The 21,956-nt window shown below is 40.5% G+C and overlaps 1 protein-coding gene across 1 annotated transcript in view; it reads left to right on the plus strand.

Annotated features, from left to right (window-relative positions):
* FGD5 (FYVE, RhoGEF and PH domain containing 5) overlaps positions 1 to 18,372 on the plus strand; it is a 175,500-nt gene extending 157,128 nt beyond the window's left edge. The window contains exons 13-21 of the mRNA XM_072598387.1: positions 2,520 to 2,603; positions 4,953 to 5,032; positions 7,116 to 7,215; positions 8,442 to 8,579; positions 9,534 to 9,663; positions 9,857 to 9,987; positions 11,833 to 11,961; positions 16,208 to 16,356; positions 16,878 to 18,372. Of these exons, the coding sequence (XP_072454488.1) occupies positions 2,520 to 2,603; positions 4,953 to 5,032; positions 7,116 to 7,215; positions 8,442 to 8,579; positions 9,534 to 9,663; positions 9,857 to 9,987; positions 11,833 to 11,961; positions 16,208 to 16,356; positions 16,878 to 16,914 (978 nt within the window). The 3' untranslated portion in view covers positions 16,915 to 18,372. The remainder of the gene's footprint in view (positions 1 to 2,519; positions 2,604 to 4,952; positions 5,033 to 7,115; positions 7,216 to 8,441; positions 8,580 to 9,533; positions 9,664 to 9,856; positions 9,988 to 11,832; positions 11,962 to 16,207; positions 16,357 to 16,877) is intronic.
* The last annotated feature ends 3,584 nt before the right edge of the window (positions 18,373 to 21,956 follow it).

Here is a 21,956-nt window from a genome sequence, read left to right on the forward strand (position 1 = left end):
ATCTGGAAGTTGAGATCCAGGTGTAAGTCTCTGAGCTTCATGACTAGCTTAATGATTTTAGGACATTATTTCACCTCCACGATAATAATAGGTCATGGTATTTAAAGCTGCATAGGACCTTAGAGACCACCTATTCCAACTCCCTCATTTTGACAAAGAAGGAAATGATGTGCCTGAGGTCATGCAATACAGATCAATGCCAGGACTGCAAAGCAGGTCTTTCTCCCAGTCCAGTGCTCTGTGCACTGTGCCACGTTGCCACTCTCAGGGCCTCAGTTTCCTCGCCTCTCTAAAGGGATCAGATTGGACTAGCTAATCTCTAAGGTATCTGCCAGCTCTGATATAATGGGATAAAAATGCTTTTTAAGAAAACTATCGTGTTTTTCCCCTCCTGTCTAATGCCCCAGTCAGAGAAATTAGTCAGAGATCAGGAGGGGCCCAGGACCCTACAAAGGTCCCAGGTGAGTGGTGACCCAGGGTACATATTGGAGAAAAGGACCAGTGACCAGCCGGGCTACTCACTGGGGTCTTCTTATTGTGGGAAACCACCATTCTTCTTCTTTCCCTGAACACCAAGTCATAGGACAAGCCCTCAGCTGCTGGAGATTAGAGGTTCATTTTCCCCTTTGTGTGTGGTTCAGAGAAAGGAGGAAAGTAAAAAGCACTTCTCAACTAGCAATTAGCAAACAAAGCCACACTGAACATTTAATAAAATCCTGGGATGCTAATCACAGTTGCCATGGCAGCGCTGTGCGCTGGGGGCAGGTTAAAAAAAATGGGAGAGAGAGAGATGAAAATATGCCCATTCTTGATAAATTAAAAAATCAGCTTTGGAGGCTGCAAGCTCAGCAGGGCATTCTGGGAAGCAGCTGATGTCAGCCAGGATCTGTGCCTTTCCTTTCTCCCATGATGGCTTAGAATAAGCCCTGAGTACTGTCCATCACTCCAGGGCAGCTGGTTTTTCCCACTGAATTGGGAATGCTAAAGAACTGAACATAGGTAAATACCCCACACTCATAGTCACAGTACATTAGAAATGGAAGGAGACTTAAGAGATCACCTAATCTAAACTCTTCATATTACAGAAAAGGAAAGTGAGACTGGAGGAAGGAAAATGGTTTGCCATGGAAAGTTAATGACAGATCCAGGTCTGGAATTTAGGTCTCTTACCTATTAGGCTGACCATGGTGTAATGGGAAAGAGCACTAGATTTGAAGTCAGAGAATCTATGCTCAAATATTGACTCTGTCCATTAGTACCTATGTGACCCTTACACAAACTCCTTTAGGTCTTTGAAAATTTTTTTATATGTGAAAATGAAGGGATTGGAAATAGATGATCTTAGAAGGTTCTTTCCCTAAGATCCTGAAATCACTTCACTGTAAAATGATGGTGTTAAACCAGATTAGATGAGGTATAAGGTCCCTTCTAGCTCTATATCCTATGATCAATGCATGGGGTCAGTGGAAAGAAAAGGTAGATTTAGTCAGAGGACCTAGCTTCAAATCCCAGCTCTATCTCAGACCTTGGTCAAATTACTTAACTCTCTAGGCCTCAGTTATCTCATCTGTAAAACTGGACTAGATGACTCTAAGGTCCTTGAAACTTAAAATATATACAGTTATCTCTTCCACATCACAGAGGGGTGGCACCTCTGTGATGTGGAAAATCCACATAAGATTATTTTTGCCCTAATTTCATGCTAGAAAAGAAGTCTGAATTATGATGGTATTAAAAGATAAAATATGTTGATGTTATATAATACTATACGTATATTTTATGCATTTCTCAATTTCTAAACTTTTATTGTCATCTGCTGACCTCATGTCATTGGTGGCTTCTGCAGAATTCCCCAAATTTTCCCATTTAATTTCTTATGCCAGTCTGTGATATATCAAAACTGCAGTGGGAAAAGTGGTGATATGGAAGAGATCACTGTACTCTCATTATTCTATAAGCCTGTGTTTCTTCTGCTATACTACTGCCTCCAGGATCAGTTTCCACTGGTACCTCTGGAGCACCAATTGAACTGATAACTAAATTCTTCCACTTCAGAGGTGACAGTGTCTCATTAAATTTGACCAAATTCCAAGAAACCCAACTCCCCTAAAGAGAATCCTCTGGGTACCTCCCTTTCTACAGCAGCATAGAAGAATAAATAAAGGACTAGACTTGGAGTCAGGAAGAACTGAGTTCAAATCCTGCCTACGACAGCCTACTAGTTGTGTAAATTTGGACAATCATCTCACTTCGCTGTGTTTGTTTCCTCATCTACAAAATGAGGGCATTGGACCAGATGGACTCTAGGGAACTCTTGATCTCTGTGCCTATGATCTATGGGACTGGGCTGTGGTCTGGTATCTTTCTGGACTCACAGTAGAGCCTCCTAGGGGGGCAGAAAGACTCACTTCTCCCATATCTCCAGCTCCCTCCCAGAAGCTTAGAATCTCCTTTCCCTTAGCAAACTGCAAATCTATGGCAGAAAACTACTGATCTGGTTTTTTTTTCTCTTTTTCTAGATGAGTGATGTCCTTCTTTACACTTTTCCCCAAAAGGATGGTAAATACCGGCTGAAGAACACACTGGCAGTGTCCAGCATGAAGGTAAATTCAATTCAAGTGTTCATTAAGAACTTATCCTGTGCTTGGCCAGGCACTGGGAAGAGACAACAGGAGGAGACCTGGAATTTGCTTCCAGTTTAACTGTGAAGATAAGATATGGTTCCTACAATGAGGCACAAAATAACGGATCTTGGCATCATGTGTTGGATTGATTTAAAACCCTTCACAATCTGGTTGCAGCCTGCCTTTCTAGGCTTTTCGTATAATCCAGGCAAATTGACTTAACTGTAGTTCCCTGAACTCCACATTCTATTTCCTACACTTTTGCTTAGGTATGTCCCCATACTTGAAATGCATTTTCTTCTCATCTTTACCTCCTAGAACCCTTAGCCTCTTCTTTCAAGGGCTAGCTCATGTGTAACATCTATATGGCAGCCTTTCCTGGCACTTCTAGCTATTAGTGCACCCTACATACACACACACACACAAACATACACACACAATGCTTACATATTTCATCCCCTGATACAGTGTAAGCCCCTTGAAGTCTCTTTGGGGCTATTTTCATTTTACCTTTGTTTCTCCAGTGCCTCGTAGACAGCAGGTGATTTAGTGATTGCTGAATTATTGCAGTGTGGGGACAACCTCAGATACTTAATTACCTGTGTGATTCTGGTCAAGTCACTACCCTGTCTCTGTTTCCTCAAGATGGGGAAGATAAAAGCACCTACCTCCCAAGGTTGTTGAAAGAATCAAATGAGATATTTGGAAAGTGCTTTACAAACCTTAAAGTGCTATATAAATGCTAGCTATCATCATTATTACTTAAGTGCAGAAAATGGAGAGATTAGTGTGGGCTAGGGTCATCAAGGAAGGCTTTCTGGATGACATGATCCTGATCTGGGTCTTGAAAAATGGGGAATATTTTCATAAGTGAAGAAGAGGTCAGTGGGCATTCACACAGTGGTGTGAGCAAACCCACAGAAGGAAGAATAAGCAGGAAGTGATGGAGAAAAGTGGAGGGAGGCAGAACAGTATGAAATGGATCTGAAAAGGTAGATTGTGGAAAGCCTTGAATGCCAGACTGAGGATTGCACTTCATCTTGCACGCATTTGAAGTTCCTGAGCAGGGGAATAATACAATGAAAACTGTTCTAGGGAGAGTAATCCAGAAGGGGCATGTAAGAAGGATTGAAGGGGCTGGCAGGGAGATCTATTAGGAGACTTCTGTCTCCTCACTATGAGGTGATGAAGGCCTGGTGGTGGTGCTGTGATGGGAGCTTGGGGACTAAAAAACATTCAAGGAAAGATAACCCAGTCTTGGTGGCAGAAAGAATGGCTGGAGTGAGGAAAGAGGGTAGTGCTGGTTTAATTCAATTGAGAAGAAGAAGGAGGAGGAGGAGGAGGAGGAGGAGGAGGAGGAATGAAGTAGAGAGAGGAAGAGAGAGAGAGGAAGAAAGGAAGAGAGAGGAAGGGAGGGGAGAGTGGGAGGGAGAGAAAAGGAAGAAAGAAAGGAGGAAGGAAGCAAGGAAGGAAGCAAGGAAGGAAGGAAGGAAATTCCTGCCATCATGGAACTTACATTCTCCTGGAAGGAAAGGGTCAGGATGTACCAAGTATACTCACAATAATACTAAGTAACTGAAAGAAAGAGAAAGTGCTAGTAATTGGGTGACCAGGAAAGGCCTTATCTAAGATGTAGCTGCTGAAGGAAGATTGTGGGTCTGAGTACATGTGTGGCTAGGTATGGGTCACAGGCACAGCAGGTCTTTCTTTTTTGGGAATTTCTAAAACTTGTGTTGGAGTAGGTGAAATGGGCTTAGATAATTTCCTTAGGTGGGAGTTTGCCTCCCTCTAGAGAATTTTCTGGGAGCTAAGGGTTAGTTCCAGTGTTGGACACTCCTTGGAAAAGTAAATCCAGTAAAGCTTGGACCAGAAAGCCCCATAGTGGGTAGAGCCAGATAAATTTTGCCAAGGCCTTGGGGGAAGGGAAGCAACCAAATGACAGAGGGCACCACAAATAACTTTCGGAAAGGGGAGGGAGAGAAAGTTGTTATCATCAGCATCATTTCCTTTTTCTCTACCAAATGGTGATTAGACTACATGACCTTGGAAATTTCTTCCTGGGACCCTGGAGATCATCAAGGCCAACTCTTGTCTTTTACAGTTGGGGAAATATGCCCAAAAGTGGTTAGGTGACTTACCCAATGTCATACAGCTTAGTAATGGCAGAACTAGAACCAGGGCCCTGAAACTGTGACTGAGTTTAAAAGTCTTAAACTTCCTGTGGCTCCCTGGGGATGAACACCCAGCCAAGAGGGTGAGGACAGTGGGTTATCCTCAAGATGCCATCCCCCACCTCCAACCTTTACACAAGAGCTTTTGGTTTTCCAGGTCAGCCGCCCTGTGATGGAAAAAGTCCCTTATGCACTGAAGATAGAGTCAGCTGAGTCCTGCTTGATGCTGTCTGCAAGGTATGGGAGAATGAAAAGTTCTAGGAAATGTAAACATTTCCAAAAATCTTGAAGTCATGGAAAAAAACTATTCTTTATTACGAAGTTTTAAAAAAAAACCCAGCTCTAACCCAGCCCTAAAATCTTCCAACTCTGTTAAGATTTTCTCAGCCAAGGTCTCACTGCATAGGCCCTTGAAGACCCCCAGCAACTGAATAGATTAGGTTTTAGGTAAGGGTTAAGGGAAACAGTGTTCCCAGCCCTTGAAACAGGGAGAGACTTCCATCTAGTGGACAAGGAAAGACCTCCACCCCTTCATGATGCTTCTCCAAACCTAGCACCATCTTAAACAGGGGCACCTTCTCAGGGAAGTCCACATGCAGGTAGAAATAGCACCCAAACTTGAAATGATTGCTTCCAAAACGTTTAGTGATATCAGCAGTATGACTCCACTAGAAGACAAGTTTTAAGGAGTCCAAATATGAAAACTGCAAAGTCAGAAGGGGGGTTGTTTATGAAATCCTCCTACCTCCTCTGTCAATGGTCCTCTCTTCTTACCCTTCCTCCTCCTCCTTGGGACCTTTTCCTGATAGCCAGTCAGTCAATAAACACTTATTAAGTGACTACTATGTACCAGGCACTGTGCTAATCACTGAGCATACAAAGAAACGACAAAGATAGTAGTCCCTGATCTGAAGGATTCATAGCGCAATGTGGGAAGAAAATATACCAACAACTATGTAAAAACAAAATATATACAAGATAAATTGCAGAAAATCAACAGAGCCTTAAGCCTTAATGTAAAAAGGTTTCTTCTTGTAGAAGGTAAGATTTTTGTTAGATTTTGAAGGAAGTCAGAGAGACCAGGAAGTAGAGATAAAGATGGAGAGAATTCCAGGCATGGGGGTCAGCCAATATGAAAATTCAAGGAATAGCAAGATGGAATGTCTTGTCTGAGGAGGAGAGGAGTGTCACTGGATCACAGAGTAAGATATAAGAAGACTGGAAATGTAGGAGAGGACCAGGATATAGAGGGCTTTTAAACACAAGACATAGAATTTTATATTTTATCCTGAAGATGATAGGGGGCCTCGGGGGTTTATAGAATGAGAGTGACATGGTCAGACTTGTGCTTTAGAAAGATGAATTTGATAACTAAGTGAAGGATGGATTGACATGGAGAGAGACTTGAGGCAGAGAGACCAATCAGCAGAATATTGCAATAGTCTAGGTCTGAAGTGAAGAAGGTCTGCAAAGAGGAAAGGGGGCATATAGCAGAGATGTTTCAAGAGTAGAATCAACAAGACTTGGCAACAAATTGAATAAGGGAGAGGGCTGTGAGAGAGTAGCTGAGATTGATGTCTTAGGTTTCAAACCTGAGTGACTGGGAAGATGGTGGTATTCTCAACAGTATTCGGAAAGTTGAGAAGAGGGAAAGATTAATGATTTCAATTTTGGACATGTTAAGTTTAACATATACATGGGCCATCTTCAAGATATAATAGGCAGTTAGAATGCGATTATGGAGGTGAGGGCTGGATAAGTAGATTTGAGAATCATGAGCATAGTCATGATAATTGAATCCCTGGGAGCTGGTGTTCTCATGGGGCTCATCCCTATTAAGATGTTACCTCAAAATGATTTGTGGTATTTTCCTTTGCAAAGTCAAAAGCAGTAATTTCCTTGAATATCCTGGAAGACTCATCCAGGATCCAAAAGAATCATGATAGACAATTACTGCCCTGGGCCTCAGTTTTCACACCTGTAAAATGATGTTACTTAACTAAATCACCTCTAAGGTCTCATCCAGATATAAATACAATGTTACACTATGAATGAAGCTTTAATGGTGAAATTTCAGGTACAATAACAGTCATGAGAGTTGTTTTGGGGGACAGGGGCTGCCCAGTACCCCTCAAATCTCACAATGGAAGTAGCCAAGTATTCTTTGTTTAAAAAAGTCACTTCCTTAAGAGTGACTCACTCAGGATCACAGGGCAAGAGGAAGTTAGACTCTGCTAGGACCCCTGGCTGAGCCTCAGGAACACAGCTGTTGCCTCCGGAACTAACAGCTCCTCCTTTCCCCCTCTGTTTGTGTCCACAGCTCATGCTCCGAGAGGGATGAATGGTACAGCTGCCTCAGCAGAGCTCTGCCGGAGGACTACAAAATGCATACACTAGCTGCCTTCCATAACAGCGTTGAGGTGAGCAGGGAGCAGAACTGGGCGGCAGAGAAGAATACTGCCATAGGAGAGCGATCTCAGGCCACAAGACTAGGATGGCATGCTGTCTTCTTGGCAAGATCATCCCTAGAAAGGATAATGAGGCAGCACTGGAAACTAACTACCAGGCCTGGCCGTTGAATCCCCCTCTCTACCATTATCTAACTGTGTGACCTTGAGGGAATCGCTGCCCCACTATAGACCTCAGTTTCTTCCTATGTAAAATGAATGGGGTAGATTAGAATGTTTCTAAGGTCTGTTATAGCTTTGAAGACTCTGATTCTGAGAGTTCACACTGATGAATAACAATGTTTACAAAGCCCTTTCTTCACTGGTATGTATGTGTGTCACCAAAGTTTTGTGAGGAGAAAAGCTGGTTCATTTCTGCCTTGGTATCCCCAGTGCCTAGCTCAGTATGTAGGGCATAACTGGTGTTTGACTAAACAAATGTTTTTCTGAATTGAATGTTGATAGCCAGCCTTTGTCCTACCCTAGTTAGTGATGCAGATACTATGACCATCTCTAGTCTTTATTATTATCCATCACTAGGATCTAGGTTTGGGAAAGAAGAAGCACTTTTCCTTCCACCCACTGGCAACCAAGGGCATTAACTCCTGGTTAATGCAATTAACTATGGCAATTCCAAGGTAGATGGTCCCCCTAGCAACATAAAATGCCCCACCTCTGCCCCCATATGGGGCCTTGGGGAGATTGCAACTATTTGTCTTGATCTTAGGTTAGGGTCTCAGAGCAAGAGAGACCTTAGAGGTCATCTGATTCATCTTCTACATTGTACAGATGAGATAGGCCCAGAGAAGGAAGTGCTTTGTCCAAGATCACCTAGCCAGCTGCAATCAGGACTAGACCAGGTCTTCTAACTGTTCCATGTTCATTCCCCTATTCCAGCTAGGGTTAGTTAGCAAGGAAGGTCAAGGATTTAGGGCCCAGGATTTAGGCTGCTTTAACTACCCTCCAGCAGGAAATGCTCAGCCCATGCTAGGGACCACAGGGCCATGGGAATCACAAGAAAGCCTGATTTCTAGTTGGGAAGGATTTCCAGATGAGTGGGAAGCCCTAGGAACTAACTCAAAAGTAATAAAAGGCTAAGACTTCTTGAGATCTACAGGGCGAATGGGAAGAACTAAAGGGGAATGAGAATAGGGTCTGAGATGAGGGCATTTTTTAAAATTCTCCATCTCCTGCTATAGATCCGAGAAAGGCTCGGCATCTGCCTGGGTGAGAGGCCTCCTACCTTGGTGCCTGTGTCCCATGTAATGATGTGTATGAACTGTGGCTGTGACTTTTCCCTCACCCTAAGACGACATCACTGTCATGCTTGTGGAAAGGTAGGTTGGTGAGCTTCTAGACTTGCCCCTGCCATCGGAATGGGAAGACAATGGTCTGTGACCCATCTGAGAAGGAGGGAGCTAACGAGACAGCATTTACAGGAGCTATTTAGCCTGAGTCAGGAAAACCCTGAAGGAAACCCACTCAAGCCCTTGAGGTCTGAAAACTTCTCCATGGTTGGAGGGGAAGGTTTCCTTAAGGGAGAATGAGGACAAATAGTTTTTTTGGGGAAAGGCCTGGATTGGCAGAGAGGGAGGCAGGCACTGTTCCTTTTCCAAACTCTAACCGTAAGTCAACAAGATGAGGCTTCCATGGTATAGGTTTGAGTATAGAAATGGAAAGAGAAAGATTTAGCGTCTAAGGGCCTGTTTTCTTTCCTTGGTCTGGAAACTTTACTGCTTGACCACGGGAAAGTCACTTTCAGATATATGTATGTATATATACATACATGTATAGGTTATATATATTGTATATGTATAGATAGAAATATTTTGTGTGTATATATAGATAATGTATATGTGTGTATATAGATAGATAGTATGTGTATGTGTATATATACACATACATGTACATTGTGTATATGTGCATGTGTATACATGTATGTGTATGTGTGTGTATACATGCACACACACACATACATATATATTTGCATTAGTTTCTTCATGTACAAAATGAGGGACTTGTGCTATCCAGATAAAAGGTCCTAGACCCCTTGGGGTATCTGGTGAAGCCTGTGGACCCCTTCTCAGAATAATATTCTAAAATGCATAAAATAAAATACAGAGGACTACACAGGAAACCAAATGTATTGAAATAGTTATTGAAATACTTTAAAAAAATACGTTGATAAATTCCAGGCTAATATAATAACCCCTGATCTAAACAACCTCTGAGGCTACTCCTAGCTTTAAAGTCCTATGATTCCATGAGTCTCCTATCTTCTGTTATTGCAGATCGTTTGTCGAAATTGTTCAAGAAATAAGTATCCTCTAAAGTACCTCAAGGACCGCCTGGCCAAAGTCTGTGATGGCTGCTATGCAGAACTAAAGAAAAGAGGGGGGGATATCCCAGTGCTGTTAAAAGGTAATAGAAGCAAAGAACATCAAACCTAGACGGAAGCCAAAGGAAACATCGTGGAGAACTATTTGGTAGCTGTTAGCATGGGAAAAAGTCAAAGCCCTGCTCTCCCTGGCCTAGGTGCCCTGTTCCTTTCTATCATGCGGACCATATTTCTCATTTAACTTGTTTTTTCTTCCCTTGTCCTTTTTTGTTACAGAGCGGCCAGTGAGCATGAGCTTCCCCGTGTCATCATCCAGGTTTTCCAGCGGTGCTTTCTCTTCTGTCTTCCACAGCATTAATCCCTCAGTCTTCAAGAAACAAAAGAAAATTCCTTCAGCTCTTACGGAGGTAGGACCAAGGTTGTCTAGCAAAAGACAATGAGAAACGTTGCCAGGAAGGTCTATAGGTGTACAATCATAAAAACAAACAAACAAACAAACAAACAAATGCTGCTGGCATTTTTATCATTTGTTCTCATGCCAGCTTTCATGGGACAGCATTAAAGGAAACATCAGACAGATGGAAAATGATCCGTCTATCTATCATGCTTGCTCTGATTCCTCTGACCTTTCCTCAACTCATTCTAACCTTCCCTTGCAATATACTTTTTTGACTAAACCTGAAAAGACTTGATTCTGAAAGGGAAAAAGGACTTCCTGACTGAAGAGGCCATGGAAGGGAGTTGTGGAACCTCCCTATCTGTAATGCAAATTTGGCTTCTGGGGCTGAGTTAAAGCCTATCCAGAGGCAGAGATAAAAGGAAAGGCAGCCTTTACAAACAACCATGATCTGTAACATTCAATGTCTCCCTCCTCCTTCATCTGCTCTTTCTGCTCCTTCCTGCCCCACCTATAGCCTACACCATCCAGCAGCATCCAGTGGTATCTGTGGACACATAACTGAACTTCACTGGCAGTCTTTGGTACAAAAGGAATTGGTAATCCTGGGATTAATGCATTTTGGGGGAATCCCTTTTAGTATCACAATTCTCTAACCCAAAGCATCATTAGAGCTACTATGAATCTAATCCAGGTCATAAACTATGTTAGCTTGGTGTCCCACATCGGAACACTGCTTAATAGTCCAAGGCCTTGCCTATCATCCTGTTACCATGTGTTTGACAGGATCATTAAAAGTCCAGTGATAAAATATACATTAACATCACTGAACCTCTTAAGTCTTCCTGGCAGGTCCTCCTCTATGAACATCAAGAGAGAGGTCTTGTGAAGGACCCTGCAGAAATGTGCCCAAAATAGTAAAGGAAAGTTGAAAACTTGACTTTCCCAGGCTATTGGCATGGGCTATTTTGAGTCTTCAAAAGTCCCATTTATTGCAGCTCACTTCATGAAGAAAGTTTCAGAAAAAGCAAAGGAAAATTCAACTTACAGTATTAAGAAATTTTGGTTGAGACTGGGGAAGGGGACAAAGTTAGAGGAAAGGAAGTTGGAATCACAGTTTTTCTTCTGAGGTACATAGAAAAGTTGTTTATTGTTTTTTCTTTCCCAAAATGGAGAAGCTATCAGTTATGGGAAAAGCACTGACCTAGTTAGTGTAATGGAAAGAGATTTTGATGTTGGAACTAGATCTGGCATTAACTTGCTATCTATCCATGGACAAACCACTTCAACTTTCTGTGTTTCCACATCTGACAAATGAGAGGGTTGGGCCATATGATTTCTAAACCCCTTTTCTAGCTCTAACATTGCCATTTCTAAGCATCCCATTTAATCTTAACTGGATAAATACCCCCAGGAAAGTCTCAGCTAAGGGCCATAAAACTTAATTCAATTAGACAGTAGAAATATGGTTTCTTTTAAAAGTATGGAAGATATGAGTACACATATGTAAGTTAAAGCATTAGTCAAGATTAGTCCTCTAGGTTGGAAGAAAAAAATTCCTTAACAATACCACAAGGGGGCAGCACATTTATGGAAAAAGACCAATGTTGACCTGTATGGAATTCCCGAACTTCATTCTCTAATAGTCTGTGTTTTGAGTTGTCCAGCTCTTTATTTTGCAGAGTCTGGTGTTCTGAATGCATCCTGGGGCCTTATTCAAAGTATCTGATTTCAAGCCATTCTTTTGTATTATTTTTCCTGCCTGTATATCCCACTCTTCCCGTTGTTAGATTGTCAATGAGAGCTCTATCCCCAGCCAATGGGCACCATGACTTGCATGCTTGAACCCTGACAGGTGGCAGCCTCCGGAGAGGGTTCTGCGATCAGCGGCTATCTGAGCAGGCGTAAGAAAGGCAAGCGGCACTGGAAGACACTTTGGTTTGTCATCAAAGGCAAAGTCCTGTACACCTATATGGCCAGTGAGGTAAAAGACCCAGTTTTAATGCCCATCCTCTCCTCTCAGGTGGAGGCCCTCCATTTAAGGTCACTCCCTGAAATACCAGTTTGAGATCAACACATTTAAAAATGTGTTGTCCAAAGAGGATTTGTTCAGTGAATCGATCCAAAAGCCCTTACTAAGTGCCTATTATGTGCCAAGCACTGGGCTCGGCTCTGGGGCTACTAATGGAAAAGGGAGAGTCTTTGCCCCAAAGAGCATCCATTCTACTGGCTGCATTGGGGTATATTAAATTTAATTTATGATGAAGACCTTGATTTCACAGAGTTTGTAGTTTCTTTGGGGAGATAAGATTTATACATGTAACAGAAAACTGTGAGGTAATATAAAATAAAATCCTCAACTGACTAAAGTCAAGAGTTATGGGCAATAAGGAAGGTGGTTTGTGTGTGGGTCAGAGCAAACAGGACATGTTTCCTGGCCCTAGTGCGTATCATTAACATTATGGGTCCTCTTGATATTGCAGCTGAATGAGTCCAAATATTGGCTAAGAGATTGACAACTGATATTCCCTTCCCTCAGGAAGGCAGTCTTTATTTCTCAATAAATTCAGTAAGAAGAGAAAGCGACTGAGATTCGTTACTACCTAATTATTTTATCTATCAGTGTGACCTTGAGCAAGTCAAGAGTTTTGGGTTGTTTTTGTTGTTAAAATAATGAGAGGCTGCCTCAAAGCCAGGAAGACCTAGGTTCCAGTCCTGCCTTTGAAAACATACAGGCTGTGTGATGCTAGGTAAGTCAAGGAAAGATTCTGAGCCTATAAATTGCAAAAAAGGTGTTGACCTTCATTGGCACAGAATATTTTCTCATCTAGGACTTCCCTATCCCAGTGAAATCACTATCAGGTCCTACTCTTGTTAAAATAAAACAAAAATGACCACTACTATTAACAGTCACATCTCACATAAAATGGTATTTCTTTTGAGGAAGCACATCATGCCTTGTACCATTTCTGTAAATTCAAATCTTTCATACCGACACTGTGACCACCACCTTAAGCTGGTGGAAAAAACAGACAGAAGAAGCAGTAGCTGGACCTCGGGTCCTGGCCTTGTAGGTCAGTGGCCTGCTCAGGGTGCCAAAGAACTGAGGCCGTTTACAATGTAGTTCTGCAGGGCCGTGAATTCATGTTCCCACAGCTCAGCTTCTTTGAGATGGGCATTCATTGCACAGTGTAGACTGATGATGTTATTCTAAGTCTATACTCACACAGTTATGAAATAACTTATCAACCTTAACCATGTTCAATTCTATACCAGCTTTAAAAGGCATTTTGCTAAAGAACAGCTGTGTTAGCATTACAAAGGGTCTTCAAGGCTAGGGCGAAGGCTGTTTTAATCAATATATCATTCCTATTCCTTATCATAGACCCAGATTCTAGCAATGAGACTTTTCCTAATGCTGGCAATCACCTTACTTGGTTCACATCAACGAAATGAGTCAAACATTGAGATGCTGTCATTTGGGGGCTTACAAACTTGACCATATATAGGAAATAAGAGTATTGGTATCATCCTTCTTCATTCTCCAACCCCCATCATAATATCTGTTGGTTTGATAATAGTGGAAAAAGCTAGGGGAAATGAACTGTGCTTTCCCCACTCTGCTCTCTAGAGAAGAGACTTATCCTAAATCAGCCTTACGAGAGGTGCTGGTCAGGTCTTGGCCTGGCCTGAACAAGTTGGATGGATGAATGGAGGCTTTCAGCCTCCAGGGCTACCATCTGGTGCTTCTCAAAACCAACAGATCTGCTTTGGAAAACATACTTGCTAATTGCATTCGGACAGACTACTAAATGTTGAGTGGATGACTTTACACAGAGTACAGCTCTCAGGAGACTTCCTGATTGCCCTTCTCACATTTGATCTTTGAGCAAGGATTACACTTCATTATAGGAGCTTTCCATCCTGAAGCCAGTGGCCCATGTAGTCTACAATTCTTGCATTTCTCATTTAACACAAAGTTTAAAAAAAAAAAGCATTGGAGTAGAGGTAAAGGTAACCTGGGAGGTGTCTGAGCTACGTTTCCACCCCAAAAAATCTCAGGCCTAAATGAAACTACATGACTTAAGGAAATATGTTAGTGGCCTTGCCACATACAGGGCCACACGCTGGGGGAAAATGGGCTTATGTACTTAATAAAACTAGTCACTTTTGTGTTTGGACTTCTTTTTTATCCCCAGAAAAAAATAATTAGTAACAGCCTCTCCATAGACAAGGAGAAAGCATGCAATTTGATATAGAAGCTCTGGGCCCACCCAGCCAGCAGAGATCTGAATCTTCACAATAGCATCTAAAAGTTGAGATGAGGACATCATAGGCATTCTGAAGATACTGGAAGGAGGGCAGGGAATAGATACAAAGTCCCTGGGGAGGGTATTCAGAAAAGGCAATTGATGCACTGAGTGAGCTGCCTAATCTTCTGTAAGGCTTCCCAGGTTCCCAGTTGTTCATAATTGGGGATACAAGGTATGTGGGGCTTTGATCATCCTTCTTATATACAGTGTGAATGTGTTCATTGCCATATCACCTTGAGAGGACTGAGGATACGTACTAGGCTTGTTTAATCATCAGCCTGTTGCCCATTCAATTTCATTAAGGAGGGATTATTAAGTCCCAGTGTTTGGGGGTGATTTGATTTGGTCAGGTACTTGAGGTGCAAGAGGCTCTGAGGAAGCCAATAATAAAATAAATAAATAATAAAAATAAAATAAATAAAGGGAGCCAACAAATCTTCAATGGACAGTGGAAGTTATTCAGAGAGAGCTAAAATAGAGTAGAGTTAAGACTATATATTAGAACAGAGTAATGCCCACTCCTGCCACTACCCCTCCAGCCTCAGCAATGACAACCAAGGCATCAGTTGCAAAGCCTCATAGTTTGCATTGCTTGCATGTGGTTAAGAGTTAGTGCTTCTATCCCTTTCTCTCCAAGGTGCCACTGGGGTGCACACAGGTAAGATTTCTCTTTAAATCTCTGAAGTTAAAGCCTCTCTTTTCCAGGTCCAGTCCCAGGAGTTGGGGTAGTAACAACAGTCTGATATAATCAAATAATGCCTCACCCTTAAACTGAGACTTATTCACTCATTCTTAATAAGGCAGATACCCAGGGCCAGGACATGTCCCTATCCCCCTCGTTATAGTATTAATGGGCACATCCACACTCTCCATAGGGAGATGTTACCTCCTTATAATTTCATCAAGCTGACCAGGTTTCCCCGATCAATCTTCTACAAAAGTATCTATAGAAGAAAAAAATAATCTCACCTTGGAAGCTAGAAAAATGAAGGCCATAAGAGAAGCCTGAATGACATCAACTAAAAAAAAGATATCGGCACACAGACAAGCCCCCAAATTAAGATGAATATGTGTATAGCTTTATTTATTTCAGAAAAACAAATGTATTCTACTGACTAGAATCACTTTCAGTTTCCATTTTTAAAAAAAGGTTTTGGTCAGGAGGTTATCAGTTAAACATTTTTTCATCCTTTAACTCATTATGTGAAAAGTGAAACCCAATGATGTCCCCTCATTGTATCTGTGCAATCTAATTGTTTTCACTTGGTTTTTAAGTTAAAACAAACAAACAAACCAGAAATATTTACTTCTTAATAGCAGCAAAACCTGAAGGCAAGATGGCCATTCTAAAAACCGCCCACAACACTCCTGCCTTTCTATCACACAACACTCCTGCCTTTCTATCACGGAAACGATGAGTCTTCTGTAGTCAGAGATGAGGGTATGAGGATGTGTACTGGGGAGTACATCACTGGTGCCAAACTTCTCTGAAAGATGGAAACTCTTCTTAGTTATGGTCATCAATATGTGTATTCTAAAACTAGTCCCATTTAGTCAATAAACATTTACTGACTGCCTACTATGTGTGAGATTTGGGTTCAAATCCTTGATGTTTACTACTTTTATGACCTTGGGCGAGTAAGTCATAACCCCCCTAGGCCTCAGTTTTCTCATTTATAAAATGGACTACTTGGCTTTTAAACTCTCTTCTATCTCTACATCTATAATCTGGTGTGCAAAGCTGGGTGAAGAACATGCCCTGTGGAGATAGAAAAATGAATAAAACATGGTTCCCATCCTATTACATGATAGTAGAAAAACATACTCTGAGTCTTCACCAAAAATAAACTAGTGAGAACACATGCATAATATATATTTGAAGAAAGACATCTAACATTATTTTTCCTTTTACCTTAGGATAAAGTAGCTACAGAGAGCATACCCTTGTTGGGTTTCACCATTGCCCCAGAAGAAGGAAACAGAGAATTAGGACTCATTTTTCATCTTTACCATAAGCAAACTCTGTTTTATAGCTTCAAAGCAGAGGATACCAGTTCAGCACAGAGGTACTAAGAACTAACTAGTCTATGTATGATCATATACTCTTCCCTCTAGCCACCCAAAGCAAAAGGACCCATTCATTATTCCTTGAGTTTTTGTCTTTCTACTCTCCTAACAACGGACTATACCTTTCTCTTCGTGAGAGTTTTCATCTTTATAATCAATTGACGAGGATGTTATAGAACAAGGAAAACTAAACATCCCTGATCTTTTAATATTCCTTTTATACTCAGTATTGTACCTTTTTAGGTAAAAGAAAGTATTTTGGACTTAGAGTCAGAAAACCTGGGTTCAAGACCCAACTTTAGCAGTTAAATACCTAAGTAAGCTCAGGCAAATCATTTTACCTCTCAGAGACTCAGCCTCCTCATCTGTGAAATGGGAATAATAATCCCTACCCTGCCTACTTGGGCTCTGTACATACGCATCACCCTGTACACAGGAAGTGCTTTGAAATCAAAAATATAAATGTAAAGGATTAAATTGTTATTATCCATCAAGTAAAATGTGCTTCTCTATTTTGCAGATGGGTTGAAGCCATGAAAGATGCAACTGTATTATAGCAGTTATCATTCGAGTGGACTTGGACTAAGAGACTCTTAGATTTATATAGGTCCCCAAAAGATCCTTCTTCAAGAAGCTCGATATGGTGTATTTCAATTCATCTGGACATACACACTGGATTGGAAAAGCGGGTCTTCTCTCTTTGTTTTCTTTTCTTGCTTCAACCCCCTTTGATACATAATTTCACAAGTGAAAATTTTAATATAAGTAATATTTATGGTCCCTTTCCTTTCCATCTTCACATGTTCGGCCTATGTTCTAATTTCCTTCCTTATCCATTAGGAAGCTGATATAAGGATATGGAAAATAACTTGATAAAGAGAATTGTTAAATGTCAGATGCATGAGCAGTACTGGACACTTAGTAGAAAATGAGGCTTTTAAAGTTTTACTTATTGAGAAATACTATCAACTCTTAATTTGGTGGAATTTGGTGCCTGTGGTAAAGTAAAAAATGATGCAGAAACAGCCAATCTCTTTCAAAGCACTTTATTGTTTTACTGAACTACAATCTATCTTTTTTTTTTCCAAGTAATTTACTTAAGTAAATAACAGAGAGAGTCCTGTGGACTAATTTGCCACCAGTACTATTCCAAGTACTAGCATACAATTGTATCCTGCATATGAGTAATCATTCTCTCTTACGAGGGATCAAATGCATGTAGCATTCCATGATACAGTAGAATATCTGTACTTCAGTGGCAAGGGTTGAAGTATTTTCTCTCTTCCCATTTATAAATGTTACATAAATAATGGAATAATTTATTGAGTGAGAGACTCCTTCCTTTCCACTGAAGTACTTAAAACTGCACTAATCCTGAAAACTTAAATGTTAGCTAACGTCGCATCCCCTGAAGATCATATTGGAGACCCCAAGAATCAAAGGGATATTTTAATTTATTGTATGCCTTCTTACAATTTAAATCTGATGCCACTCTCATTGTTAGTATTCTATTTAATAGAACCTGTACTTACTTTAGAAATGGTAATTCTACTTCATAAGGCCTACTTTGTTTAAAGAGAGAGAAAAGAGCAAATGCAATAGATTAATTCATTTTCTTAGCAAATGGTTCTGGACATTTGGAATGAGCCTAAAGTACTTGTTAGAAGGTGCTTGGTGGAAGATGCTTCTGAACTCCTGGGGCTAAAATCATCTTGTGCTGACTGCTGTTGGTGGCTTTCCCAGTTTTACACATACATGTGTATGTATCAGAATGGGCTGGGGAGGGGGGCAGAGGGAGGGATTCATGTTATTCTCATTGCAATAAAAAACAATCTAGCATCATTTACTGATAATCTATCCAAAACACCCAAAAGACATTTATATATAAACCTTTGTATAAAGTACCACTTCAAAGAGTTAGCCACATTCAATGGTTTCAGGGGAAATTTTTCTTTCTAATTTGCGTTTCTTTCTTTAAATGTTTGCATTAAAAGTTGAATTATTGATTCAAGATACCTGATTAGACATGTTGTATTATTTTCTTTTGGAAATCACTAGTCATTGAATTTGTTTAGCATATGTCTTCAATGAGGCCTTCAAACCAAATCACAGTTTAGAAAAGAGAGAGTTATCCTTTCTACAGGTTACATTTTATTAAGTTACTGCATGTGACAAAAAGCACCTGTCCAAGCTGATACTATATAAGAAATTATTTTCCTAAACTACTATTTTTGTTCTCTGTCATATATACTTGGTCCTCTTCCCCTCTAGAGGCAATGTGACATGACAGCTGGATAGACAGTTGGTGTCTATACATGACCTGGGTTCAAGTCCCTGTCTCTGACATCCTGGCTGAGTAATCCTGGGCAAGGCCTTTCCCTCTTAAGTATCTGAGGTAACTCTAAGACTAAGTCACCTAGAGTGCATTTCCTGACATCACAGGTCCAGATGAAAATGAACAAATCAAACCAAATTATTTCTGGTCTTTTTTATTAATAACAAGTGTTTTATTTCTTATTTTTATACAATTGTTTTAAGAAAAAAACATTCAATGCTAACATTGAACAAAATTTCATTACCAACTGGATGGTGAAGTAGATTTAGCATTGGACTTTGGAGTCAGGAAGACTTGAGTACAAATTCAACATCAGACACTTAGTTGTATGACCCTGGGCAAGTCACTTAACCTCTCTGTAGCTCAGTTTCCTCATCTGCAAAATGAGGATAATGATAACACCTACCTCCTAGAGTTGTTGTGAGGATTAAATTAGTTATCTGTAAAATGCTTTGCATACCTTAAAGTGATATATAAATGCCAGATACTGTTATTATTATTCATTGGCAGGGGTCAGCTGAGGCCCTTGTCCATTTGAGTACCTGTCTGCCCTTTGGACTTATGTTTATGGTGTTTGCTATTCTATCAGGTCTTCATATATTGATATAAACCTTACTATAGTACTTTTTGCTGCCTGATCTAATTTCTTACATTTGCCCATTAAACCTAATTAAGACTGTTATTCATTATAGTAGATGTGAAACTAGTGGCATCCTGTCTGTCTTAGAGAAGATCTTCAACAGCAGCAAACTTAATTGCAATGTTTTTTATTACTCATTTAATCTCAGAATCTGAGAGCTGGAAGGGGCCTCCATTGCCCTCTAGTCCAAGCCATCCACAAAAGGAATCCCCGCTAGAACATATCTGACAAGCGGCCATCTAGCCTCAACTTGCAGACTTCCAAAGATGGGGAGCCCATCCCTTTCAAGGCAGCCCATTTCATTCTGCTTGTAAGGAAGGTTCCCCTCCCTGACACTGAACCCAAATTGATCTGTTCAACACTTCTATCGGCAGTCCCTGGGCTTAGCCTTTGGCCCCAAACAAGAGAAGTCTATCGAAGGCCTCCTCCCTTTGACAATCCTTCATATTTCCTGAGGATGGCTCTCCATCCCTCCCAACTCTGCTCTAGAAGAAACAAGCCCATTTTCTTTCAGCTAGTTCTCCCATGACAGGGTCCTTTGGGTGCTCTGCAGACTGCATGGTGACATGAAAAGAACATCAGGAGGCACTGCTGCCAGCCCTACCAGCGAACTGCCAGGCGCCCCTGACTAAGTTACATCATCAGAACAAAAAGAGCTTACATTTAGCTAGTATTTCATAGCTAAAAATGTGCTTCCGTGAGGTAAGTGAAAGGAAAGAAAGGAGGCAAGGGAATAAGCACTTCTATAACACCAATTATATGCATTCACTGCGCTAAAGTAAGTGCTTTACAATTAAGACCTCACTTGATCATGGCATCCTAGATCTAGAAATGGAAGGAAATCCAAAGACCATTTGGCTGATTCCTTCATTTAGCAGATAAGGATAATTCTGAGGAAAGTCAAGGGACTGGTTCAAGGTCACATAGATAAATTCTGCTTCAGAGGCAGAACTGAACCCAGATCCTCTGACTCCAGAATTAGTGTTCCTTCCATTTTAGCAAACTATCTCCCTGTATACCTAAGTAGCTTCCATTCCCTCTTCTATTAAAAGGGATAATGTCTGCCTTACAGGTCTTTTGAAAATCAAGTAAGATAAATGATATGAAAACATCCAGAAATCTCTCAAGTACTACACACAAAAATAAGGGATCACAAAATGACTAAATTCCAAAGTGTTTTCATATCCATTTTCTCATTTGAGGTTCAACAGAGAATATAAAAATAACTGTTTTATCCTTTAGAACCAAGGAAAGAATAACAGTCATAGATAAGCATACCTGGCTAAACAGAAAAACAGCAAGAAAGAAACAATTTAGGCTTTTTATTCCTTCCAAATCCTTGGATCTCCCTTTTCCCACACAAAGGATCCATTTTGTTTTTAATTAAGATTCTACGAATGTATTCCAAATAATTTGTAGCCATACTTCTGCCGGTCCTTCATAAGAGTGGATGGCAAAGATCGGGTTAGAGTAGTCACAGGACTCAAGTTCAAATTCTACCATGTATCTGTGTTACCCTGGATGAATCACTTTATTTTTCTGGGTCTTACTTCCTTCTTGGGTTAAACAAAAAGATTAGACTATAGGAGATCTCTATGATCCTAGGACATCTTATAGAAAAGGCAAAAACTGGGGCAACTAGGTGGCATAGCGAATAGAGCACCAGCCCTGGAGTCAGGAGGACCTGAGTTCAAATGTGACCTCAGATGCTTGACACCTGCTAGTTATGTGACCTTGGGCAAGTCACTTATCCCCAATTGCTTTGCCTTCCCCCCCCCCCCCCGAAAGGCAGAAACCCTTGAAGGAAGCTTTGATTGGTGTCAGCTTCTAGAAATTAATAAATATTCAGTGGTTTAATTTTAACACAACATACCCTTTAACTTAGAAAAACTTTATGTCTTTCTACAACTGCAGATTAAAGAAAAAAACAAACCTCGATTCGTCTTAACTAAAAGAAACATCTCTAGTGTAATACTATTTTAACTGATAATTATGACAAATGCAAAGTATATTAGAGTCAATAAAACAACCATATATAAAAATTACTGTTGGAAGCAGGTATTGAGTACCAACAATACAAGAGGGTTTTCTCTATACAAAGGCTCCCAAATCAGTGGAGAATAGCGATGCTACACATTTGCCACCAGTACTACTAACTTAAGAGCTCACAAAGCACATAGCAAATAATACGGGGATCAAATAAGATGATATATATAAAGAATTTGCAAACCGTAAAGCACTGAACAAATGTTGTGTGTTATCATTACTAGCATAAAATCATGCCCTGAATGTACATAGATTACTCTTCTCTTAAAATAAATGAATGCATGAAAGTACACTGATGTCTTCACACTCATCAGGACGAATAGTGTGCTGACTAAAAAAAAAAAGTGTAAAGTTAAAATTGTCTACAAAAGAGATTAAATCCATAGGATAACCTGCCATTGACCACATATTTGTCATTGGGAAAAGGTATAGATCAATATTACCATGTAAAAATAATATATTCTAAATAAAATAAAATAAAAATTCTTAAGAGGATTAGTTGGCTGCTTCTCCCTGGCCACCACCTTTGTCACAAATGCTTATTAACTTGGAGTCAAAAGAGACCCTAGAGATCAGAT

This window comes from Notamacropus eugenii, chromosome 3 (assembly GCF_028372415.1).
Source record: "Notamacropus eugenii isolate mMacEug1 chromosome 3, mMacEug1.pri_v2, whole genome shotgun sequence".
In the NCBI taxonomy this organism is placed as follows: domain Eukaryota; kingdom Metazoa; phylum Chordata; class Mammalia; order Diprotodontia; family Macropodidae; genus Notamacropus; species Notamacropus eugenii.